At 42.8% G+C, this 11,056-nt stretch overlaps 1 protein-coding gene across 1 annotated transcript; it reads left to right on the forward strand.

Annotated features, from left to right (window-relative positions):
- The first annotated feature begins 773 nt into the window (after window positions 1–773).
- WFDC12 (WAP four-disulfide core domain 12) lies at window positions 774–1,194 on the forward strand. The gene is made up of 2 exons (XM_006839344.1): window positions 774–852; window positions 974–1,194. The coding sequence occupies exons 1-2, from the start codon at window positions 774–776 to the stop codon at window positions 1,192–1,194; spliced, it is 300 nt and encodes a 99-aa protein (XP_006839407.1).
- Window positions 1,195–11,056: the final 9,862 nt, after the last annotated feature.

Consider the following 11,056-nt stretch of genomic DNA (forward strand, 5'->3'; position numbering starts at 1 on the left):
ACAAACTGGCGACAGATCCCAAATTCACAACGCTTCAGAGGAGCTCTAGTAGGCAGTGGATGACTAGCTAACCCCAAGATCAGCAGTTTGAATCTGCCAGCCACTCCACAGGAGAAAAATGAGGCTTTTTGCTCCTGTAAAGACTGAGTGCCTCGGAAATCTATTCGGGGTCACTGAGTGGGAATCGACTCCATGGCCCACCACCACCACACTGCTTCAGAGGCAGCCATGAGGTGGGCTGGTCAAGGAAATATGAAAGGTGGAAGCTAGAGCTTAAAGGCTTGAGTGCATGGACATGAGGCCCAAGGCATCTTGAGCAGTCATTCAGATTCTTCTCTGGGGTCAGAAAACAACTCAGGGACAAGCAGGGGGCAAGACAGGAAGAGTGAAGATCATGGTGTGCAATAAGGCATGTGTGACGAAGGGTGAACAGAGAAGGCCACTTCTGAGCTATGTGACCTTCTTTCCTTTCTCTGAGTGATTGCCTTCCTTTGCCAGCACCTGTTTCATCTTTCAAAAACGTTTGATCCTGGTAGTTCCTAAGGAACAAAGAGCTCTTCTGATACAGAGGAAGAAGGTCAGGTCTTAGCATAGTCAGCATAATGACCCAGCTTCTGTTCCCCCTCCCTGGAAAAGGGTAGAAATTCCCTAAGAAAGCTGGGCCAGTGCAGCCCTTGCCATTTGTGACCCTTTGGCCCCACCCATGGCACACCCAGCAGTGATCACACAAAGCCGGGCTCAGCCTCAACGCTCAGCCAAGCCTCTGCAGCATCATGAGGCCCACCAGCTTCTGGGATTTCATAGGGTTTCTCATGTTTGTGACTCTGGTGTCTGGGGAAAGAATCAAAAAGGGTGAGTGGATGGGGTGGACCTGGGTGGGGTTGGGCTGGATTAGGGGAGGTTCTGAGAGACCTTCTGGAGTTCTAGGCAGGACTGGACCCCGCCATCTCACCGCTGTGGCCTCTTCCACCAGATAAAGAAAAAGCAGGAATCTGCCCAGTTGACAACAGGTTGTGCTTCATATTTGATTATCCCCGGTGTCAAAGAGACAATCAATGTGAAGGGAATAAGAAGTGTTGCTTTATGGAATGTGGCTTTAGGTGTGTGATCCCCAAGAAGCAGCTAAAAAAAGGTGAGGAGCCCCTGCACCCCAGGTATGGTGCTCTCGCTTCCACCGCCGTGTCTACCCCATGAAAGTGTATGAGGAATGGGTCTTTTGTGTAATGGTGTGGGCAGGGATGGTTAAGAGATGGCAAGGCCCTCAGAAATGAACTAGTCTGAACATTCCTACTGTAGGAAGTAGGAAAGTGAGAGGAAAGACATGCCAAGCCATCTCAGAGCCAGAACGGGAGCCCAGGTCTCACCCGGCCCCCCGCCCCCACATACACACACACTCACACACACACACTCACACACACACACAGAGTTTCCTAGAGCTGGTGCTAAGTCCTTTTTACCTCTGGAAGCTGCTCTCACCTGACACAGGCCCCGAGGAGTCCTGGGTTTTGAGAAGCTGAGCTAGGCAACCCTGTCCTGAAATTCCTTTCCCCAAAGAAAGGAAAAAGTCTCCCAAAAGTTCAGACCCAAGGGGCTGGTTTTCCTTTTCTAATTCCTGTGCCCCTCTCACATTCCAGATCATAGTTTGGGGTCAACACAGTGAGTGGCAGCTGGTCCCATGGGAGAATGTGGTAGTGGAAGCAGGGCTGAATACAGGCCTCCCTCCTTTTAGAAAATCCAGGTCAAATCCTAGACCAAGATTCAGGCATAGGAAGAATCAGAAGCAGAAGTCAAAATCAGTATCCTATCAGAGTTCAACGTAAAGTCAAAAGAAAAGCCCAAGGCAAACACAGAACTTCCAAGATTATCCATAAGAGTGGCGTCTGCCCCGTAAACGAGATCAAGTGCACCAAGGTGAACCCCCCAAAACTCTGCTACATAGACACTGACTGTCCAGGAGCCAAGAAGTGCTGCGAGGGCTACTGTGGGATGACCTGTTTGGAGCCCCAGTGAGGTGAGGACTGGACGGAGGAGAGAAGGGAATGAGGAGGGGATAGAGGAGCCACTTCTGTATCTGCAGGGATGGAGGGATAACAGGAGGTCTGTTATCCTATTATAGAAAATCTTACACTTCAGAGAGGAAGGGCAGCAAACTGGATGTGTACACCGACCAATGCTGCCCCATGTAGGTAACTCCCTCCTCTCTCCCAGGTGAGACCTGTCTGCAGTGCACCCTGGGAAGTAGCGGGCCTGCAGGCTCCTATCTGGTTCCAGGTCACCACACCCCCCCACTGTTTCTGCCACCAGGGTGCCTAAGAACACCATTCATTGATCAATAAAGAGCCCTGTCTGCCAAGCATGTTTCTGGGTCCTGTTACTTCTGGTCTCCTAAAAGCTCTGGGGAAACTTGGGACTCCGCTGCCACCAGGTAGAGGAGAAAAAGACCCCTTCTGACCTATCCTAGGAATGAAGGGGAGTGGGAAAGGGAAGAGGAGGCCCACTCCCCAGATGAATTAATAAGAACCCAACATCATACCTGACAGCCACAGGCGCCACACTGGACCCTAGAAATCTCGAAATCCTTCCTCCACACCTGCAGGACCACCCACATTCACCCCAACTATTCCCTCAAGGCTGACCAAGGGGGCTCTCAGGTCTAACAGTCCTGACAGTTTTACCAGTCAGATCCTGAGTCCTACCGTGCAACTCTTCCTCCCCTTTCTCTAAGGGATCTTGGAGCCTAATTATCTCCCAGAAATATCTAAAGAGTTGTAAGGCAACAGCTAGTGGGTGACCCTTGGTTTTAAAACCTTTCCTCTGCAGAAGCCTGAGGTTTCTCCATTAGCACTCCACCCCTTTGGGTTAAACAGTACCTTCTTCATGTGATTTCTTTTGAGAAATAAGTGGTGACGTAAAACACAATATATTTTATGCTTTTGAATAACTTGGCAAAAAAGAAATCACATTAGTGAAAGATTACATTTAATGAAAAGATCAATAAAACTGGCAAGGCTTTAAAAGAGAAAGAAAATGCAAGTATCTAAAATCAGAAATTAAAGTGGAGACATTATATCCAACCTTATAGAAAGAAAAGGGATCATAAGGAAATACTAGGAAGCATTGTAAGTAAAAGATAATAATAATAATAGTAGATAACTTGGATGAAATAGACGAGTTTTTAGAAACAGTTCATCTATAGAAATGCACTCAAGAAGAAACAGAAATCGAGACCCTGAGTGTTCAGGAGCCATGAAGTGCTGTGCTGGCTACTCTGGGATGACCTGTTTGGAGCCCCAGGGAGGTGAGGACTGGACGGAGAAGTTACAAAAACATGATCATCTCAAATGATGCAGAAAAAGCACTATGTCCCTATGTGGTGCTTGCAGATTAATGTGTTGGAATGCGAGATCAGTTTGTATCTCAAGGTCAGTGGTTCAAACTCACCAGCCGCTCCTTGGAAACGCGTAGCATAATATTGTCTGTTGTTGCTGTTATGTATCATCGAGTCAGTTCTGACACAAAGCAACACTGTATAGGGTTTCCAAGGAGTAGCTAGTAGGTTTGAACCACTGACTGAGTGGTTCACAGTCCTGTGCTGACCCTACAGTGCCACACCAGTTTAACATCATACTCCATGGAAAAGACTGAGAGCCTTTCCCTTAAGACAGGATGACAGGATGCCTGCTCTCACCACTGCTATTTAATATTGTACTGGATGTCTTAGCCAAAGAAATGAGGCAAGAAAAACATTTAAGAGCGTCCAGCTGATAAGAAAAGGGCATATACACAAGAACACCCACACTTGCAGATAATATCCACTTGACCTGGCTTCAATGGCTGGATGAACAGAGATCAACTAGAAGAAGAAAGAAGGAAAAGCAATCTGATACAATTTGATGAACTTGACCTACACCTATGGATGCAGTAGCCCAAAAGAGGGAACAAATCTTTACAGCAAAAATTCCTGCACCCTCAATACAAAGGGTAGACAGGGATGGGCAACTTGGACATTGGCTACCCAAAATGGGGGAGGGGGGGCTACAAAGGCAAGAAGTGACTGGCTTACAAGTTTTCAAGAGGGAACCTAGATCCAGAGGGCATAGAGGAAGATAGAATCTCCACTGAGTAGTATCCAATCTGTCTGGGTGCGGCTGATGAAAGGAAATGCGGATAGGTCTCTTGTGATACAATAGTGAATAATTGTTATCAGGACTGATTGTGAGGTTTGGAAATGTAAAGGTAGACATTTTGTAGCAAGGAGGGGAGTGATTAACTTTGCAATCTAGGAGCAGAGGTCCCTGGGACCATCAAGAAAGAAGAGCAGAGAGCAGAACCCTACCTACCCAGAGAAGCAGTGACGTCAGAGATGGAGGCAGAGACGATGGAGCAGCTGGGGACTTTAGACCCAGAGAGGGAGAGGGGCTGTGTGCTGACAACCAGGGGGCAGGCTTGCAGGGTATACCCTTTGGTGGGTTGATGATGCATGGAGGGGATTCTAACCATGGCAACGAAATGATATATGATTGGATGAATGTAAAACTAATGTTCTCTCATGTAAACTATCACATAATTCACAATAAAACATTAAAAAATAACATTTAAGAAGTATTTGAGTCAAGAAGGGAGAAGTGAAACTATCCCTAATCTCAGATGACATGATCCTATATAAAGAAAATCTTAGAGAGCTATCAGAATTTTGCATAGTTCACCATAATGCCACACCAGGACTCCAGAGAATAATATACATGTTGAATTATCCCTTGCTAGAGTCCTGGTGTGGCACTGTGGGTTAATGCACTGGACTGCAAGGTCAGTTTGAACCTCAAGGTTGGCAGTTCAAGTCACTCCTCGGAAACACTATACAGAGTTGAAACTGACTCGACTGCACTTAAAAACAATGCAAAACAAAACATTTGCTAATTCAACCACTTCCAAGCTACAATTCAATGACATTAGTGTTGTGCAGCCATCATCACTATCTATCTCCAGTTTCTTTTCATCGTCCTTAACAGAAGTGCACCTTAAGCAATGCCTCCTAATGTTCCCTGCCCCCCTGTCCCTTGTAACCACGAATAGTTGTGGCCTCTCTGCATTTGTCTATAATAGACATTCATATATATGGGGTCATATTGTACTTGCCCTTTGTGCCTGACTTATTTTACTCACACGTTATCAAGGTTAATACCTGTTGCAGCATATATCACAACTTAACTTCTCTTCATGCCTGCATAACATTCCATTATATGTATATACCACATTTTATTTAGTCATTTATTAGTAGATGGACACTTGGGTTGCTTCCACCTTGTGACTACTGTCAATAAATGTTCCAATAAATACTGGTGTACAACTACGTGCTTTCAATTCTTATGCGTCTACTTTGAGCAGAATTGCTGAGGCTTATGAAGTCCTGGTATAGAATCCGGAAACACTCAATCTGCAGGGTCTGACTTAGTCACCTGAGACCATGGCTAGAAGACCCACACCAAGCAATTCACTGCACTGCAGGGGGTAGGTGACATCTCCAGTCACTACAGCATATTGTGAAACTATAATTACTACAGCACTACTGACACAGTAAACGAGCTCTGATAGCATAGTGGTTATGAGTCGGGCTGCTAACCTCAAGGTCAGTAGTTCGAAACTACCAGATGTTCTGCAAGAGAAAGATGAGGCTTTCTGCTCCTGTAAGATCTACAGCCTCAGAAACTCTATTCAGGGTCGCTATGAGTCAGAACCGATTCCACAGCACACCACAACCAATCTCCACTGCCACAAGAATATACAATCAAAGGAAAAGAACAGAAAACCCAGCAACAATCCCTGGTACAGACAGACCAGTTTTTTTTATAAAGTGCTGTTTTCCAATCACTGTTGAGCATACATTTTAATTATTCAGTAAATGATGATAGGACAATTGCTAAAAAAAATTCATAAAAATTATTTCTCTATCTCTTACTCTATGCCAAAATAAATCTTAGCTGGATTAAAGAATCAGTGTTTTTTAAAACCACCAAAGAATTATAAGTAAATATAGTATTTATCTGACATCAGAGTTAAGCAGTTTTTTCAGCATAAAAACAAACGGAGAAAATATAAATGAAAAGACTGATTTCACCTCAAATCTTAAATATTATTACAAAGTAAAAATAAGGAAAAACCATTTGCCATATAGGATTAAAATACGCATTTATCAAACTCATTCAGTTATATAAATACTATCTCTATTTTATGGAAGAGTAAGCTGAGGCTTAGAAAAGTTCAGTAACTTTTCCAAAGTCACTCAATTAGCAATTGGTAGCAGAAGGACTCAAACCTACATATGTCTGACTCTACTATCCAAGTACTAACTGCTTTACTATATATACTGCCTCTCATGTATAACAAAATTATGTCCTTAGTATATAAACAGCTCTTAAAAGTCAATAATAAAAACTGAAATGCCGCCAATAAAAATGGGCAAAGTAAAAAAACCATGACATTCACAAAAGAAGAAATACAATTGACCTGCATAAGCATATGGAGGAATATTTACTCTTACTAGTATTCATTCAAAGAAAGCCAAAGTAAGATGAAATATCATTTTTCATTAGCAAAGTGTATCTGTTAAGAGTATTTGATTGTGAGCAGCAGTAACTGAACTGTGAATTATTCTCTTTAGAGCATTACCTTCTCTCTCAGGGCTCAAATGGAAGTGTTGGAGGGAGAGTCGAGTGCATGTAGCCTGGGTCCTTGATGCTCACCTGTGATTAAAAAAAAAAAAAAATGTACCTGGTGATGGGCAGTCAGCCAGAGTTACAGGAGTTGAGAGCAATGGCTCCACCAATGAAGGGCTCCTGGGCAGTGAAAACACCAGGTGCATAGAAAAAAGTCTGTGGAGGTACTAATACATGACTGTACTTCCTTTTTCAAATGTAATTTGACCACATATACCCAAAACCTAAAAACTGATCATGCCCTTTGAGCCAAAATTTCTACTTTCATAGATTTATCCTAAGGAAATGATCAGAGATGTGTGCCCAATATATGTAAAAAGATTGTTAGCACAGCTTTATGCATGAGTGAAATTTTGGAAAGATTTACACATTTTGCAACAGGCAACTGATTTATACGTTTTGGCATATCGATCTTCCAAAATCCCCTGTAGTCATCAGAAATCATAATATTAGAGAGCATTTCATGATATCAGAAAATGTCTACAAAATAGTCTTAGTTGAAAGAAACGTCTTTAACTTTAGCAGCAAAATGGTGAGCTAAGCAGACACTACTATCCAGACCCTGTACAACAAAGACACGAGAGACCAAGTGAAACAGAGGAACCCTGAGCTTCAGAGGGAAGGATAGAGAAGTAGATTGAATACAGGCTAGAAGAAGAAACTGAACAAAAGTGGCAAGAGAGAAAACAGATGGAAAGGGTGAATTGTCAACTGGCCTGACACAGTGTGGCCACTCTGAACTGTTACAAGCATTGTTTAATTCTTACAGGATGCCGTGTACACCACTGCCAAGTCTGGGGCATGTGAACTCAGCCTCATCAGATGAACAGAATGTGCAGTTCTGGGTGGGCAGTCTGTCCCTGGCCAAGAAGTCTTTCCATAACCAGCTGTCCTGTCCCCAGCTGCCTTCTGGATCGAAAGAGTTCCTTCTGGGAACAAGCATTCTGACCTCAGTTACCCTCTGAGCTGGCACCAACAGCTGACTTCCAGATCGGGTGTCCTGACCCCAAACACCATTTAGACTGGCAGGAACTCCATCTAGGATGGGGTGTCCCATGCCCTCACCCTTCAGCTCCCCTCCCTGTGAGATCCCTGGCTGGCAGATGGCACTGACCCATACTGCGTGTCCTGCCCACCACAGTTTTCACCTCTCTGGGTCCTGCCACTACCCCCATCCACAATTTCTCCTTTCTTTGTTTTCTTCTCTTTCCTTTCCTCCCCCTTACTTCTCCTTTCTTCCATGGCTTTCCTCTTTTCTTTCTTGTTTCTCTTTTCTTTTTCCCTTTGCTTCTTAATTTGTTTTTCTTTTGCTTTTCTCTCCCTTCCCCAGTTTTGTTTATTTCTATTTTTTCTCTTGTTTTTATTCTCCTGCCCTTTTTTTTTCTTTTCAGTTATTAAAGTCTTTGTTCTTACTGTTGTTTACTTGTTTCCCTTACTTGTGTTTGTTTCTTCTCTCCATTATATTTTGTGTTTTGCTGTTGATAGCTTTTGTTTCTTTCTTTCTCTCTTTTTTTTGCTATCACATCCATCAGGAGACAAAAACCAGGCCCACACCCACCAGCCATCCCTGAACTTCATGCTGCCCTACCAACTGGCCAAGACCTACAACCCACTCCTATAACACTTGATCAGTGACGGCAGTCAACACCAGAAAAACCTGAGATCACCTGTGCCAATAAACATTCTTATCAATGGAGAAAAGATTGAAGTTGTCAAGGACTTCATTCTTCTTGGATCAACTATCAACGCTCGCGGAAGTAGCAGTCAAGAGATCAGATGACGTATTACACTGGGCAAATCTGCTGCACAGGAACTTTTTAAAGTATGGAAGAGCAGAGATGTCAGCTTGAGGACTAGGGTGCGCCTGACCCAGGCCATTGTGTTTTCAATAGCCTCATATGGATGCGAAAGCTGGACAGTGAATAAGGAGGATCGTAGAAGAATTGATGCCTTTGAGTTGTGGTGTTGGAGGAGAATACTGAGGGTGCCATGGACTGCCAAAAGAACCAATAGATCTGTTTTGGAAGAAGTGCAGCCAGAGTGCTCCTTAGAGGCCAGGATGGCTAAACTTCGTCTCTCCTACTTTGGACATATTGTCCGAAGGAAACAATCGCTGGAGAAGGATGTCATGCTGGGTAAGGTGGAGGGTCAGAGAAAAAGAGGAAGACCCCCAACGAGATGGATCGGCCAGGTGGCATCATTGATGGACTCGGGGGTGGCAGCGGTGGTGAGGTTGGCCCAGGATAGAGCATTGTTTCGTTCTGCTGTGCATGGGGTCGCTATGAGTCGGTTCCAACCTGACAACAACAACAACAACAACACAGTGAACAGAGAACTCTGCACACACCTCATTTCTCTCTCATACCCACGAGGAAAAAGGAGGTGAGTGCCTGAGAACACACCAACATACAATCATCAACTAAATACTAACACAACCAAACCAGCTATTTCAGAGAAAACAATTTCCATTCACATGAAGAAAGAAGACACAGTGGCTCAAAGAAATGTCTTAATTACTGAGCCACAAAACCTTTCTCAGGAAGAAATGGCATTGGAACTACCTGATGAGAAATTCTAAATAATGTACTTATGCACTCTAATTGCTTGAAATGTGCAAATGTGCAAAGACCTGGAGTTAGAAAACCAAAAGGGAAAAACACACTCAGCATTTCTCAAGCTGAAAGAACTGAAGAAAACATTCAAGCCTCAACTTGAAATACTGGAGGAGTCTATGGGCAAAACGGAGTCCTGGTGTGGAGCTGTGGGTTAATGTTCTGTACTTCAAAGTCAGTTTGAGTGGCAAGGTCGCAGTTACACTTACCAGCCGCTCCTCGGAAACCCTTTGCAGGAACCGACTCAACGTCACTTAACATGGGCAAAATATTAAATGATGCAGAAAGCATCAAAAGAAGATGCAAGGAATACACAGAGTCACTGTACCTGAGAAGAATTGATTCATTTGAGTTAGAGTATTAGAGGAGAATATTAAAACAGAACAAACAAATCTGTGTTGGAAGAAGTACAGTCAGAATGTTTCATATAAGTCAGGATGGTGGGACTTTCTCTTTCATACTTTAGGCATTTTATAAAGAGGGATCAGTCTCTGTAGAAGGCCATCATGCTTGGTAAAGTGCAAGGTCAGCAAAAAGCAGAAAGAGAAAGACCCCCAACAAGATAAATGGAAACAGTAGCAACATCAAGGGGTTCACGTGTAACAACAATTGTGAAGATGGCACAGGACTAGGCAGTGTTTTGTTCTGTTGTGCACAGGGGCGGTATGAGTTGAAACCAACTCAACAGCATGTAACAATGTCTTGAGAGGAAAACTGAGAAAGCTGCAGACAAAATCAAGGAAAACACAGAAAAAAACTTTAGAGAATTCAGGAAAATGATAGAAAACTAGAAAAATAAGTGAAAAATTAAAATCATCCAAAATAAGCAAGTAGAAATTCAGAGGATTAACATTAAGATTTCAGAAAAAGATAATGCATTGGAAGAGCAAGGAAGGAGAACTGAAACAAAGGAAGGCAGAATTAATGAACGTGAAGACAAACTTCTCAATATTAATCTGCTAGAGGAACGATAAGAAATAGAAGAATTAAAAAAAGAAGAAGAAAGCCTTGGAATCATTTGGGACACCATCAAGAAGAATACTTTACATGTGATTAGAATTCCAGAATGAAAAGAGACAAAAAAAAAAAAGCACAAAGAAAATTACTGAAAAGTTGTTGGAAGGAAGAAAACTTCCCTAAAATTATTCAAGGTCTATCCCAAACAGAATAGGCCCCAAAAGGAAATCACCATGACATATCATAATCAAACTTTCCAAAACCAAAAGCAAGGAAAAGAATCCTGAAAGCAGCTTACAAAAAATGAAAAGTTGCTTACAAAGGAGAACCAGTAAGACTAAACTCTGACTTCTTGGCATAAACTATGCAGGCAAGAAGGCAATGGGATAACAGATTTAAAATGATGGAAGAAAAAAAAATCAACTAAGAATCATATACCCAGCCAAATTAACCCTCAAATAATATGACAGCAAAATTAGTTATTGCCAGATAAACAGAAATTAAAGGAATTTGAAAATACAAGACCAACCTTACAAGAAATACTAAAGTACTTTGGGTAGAGAACCAACAACAGCAGATACCTGACATTAACTTACACGACAACACCACACTGAAGTCAACCCAAATATAGAAGTACCCAAGTAAACATGCCACAAGACTGAAAATCAGGATCCAGAGATATCCATCTGTAAACGGAGACATTTACAAAGTGAAAAAGGAAGTAAATAGTATAACTACAGAACTTCCAAATGGAAAGGAATCCAAAAGATTTCA

This window comes from Chrysochloris asiatica, unplaced genomic scaffold (assembly GCF_000296735.1).
Source record: "Chrysochloris asiatica unplaced genomic scaffold, ChrAsi1.0 scaffold00023, whole genome shotgun sequence".
NCBI classification, from domain to species: domain Eukaryota; kingdom Metazoa; phylum Chordata; class Mammalia; order Afrosoricida; family Chrysochloridae; genus Chrysochloris; species Chrysochloris asiatica.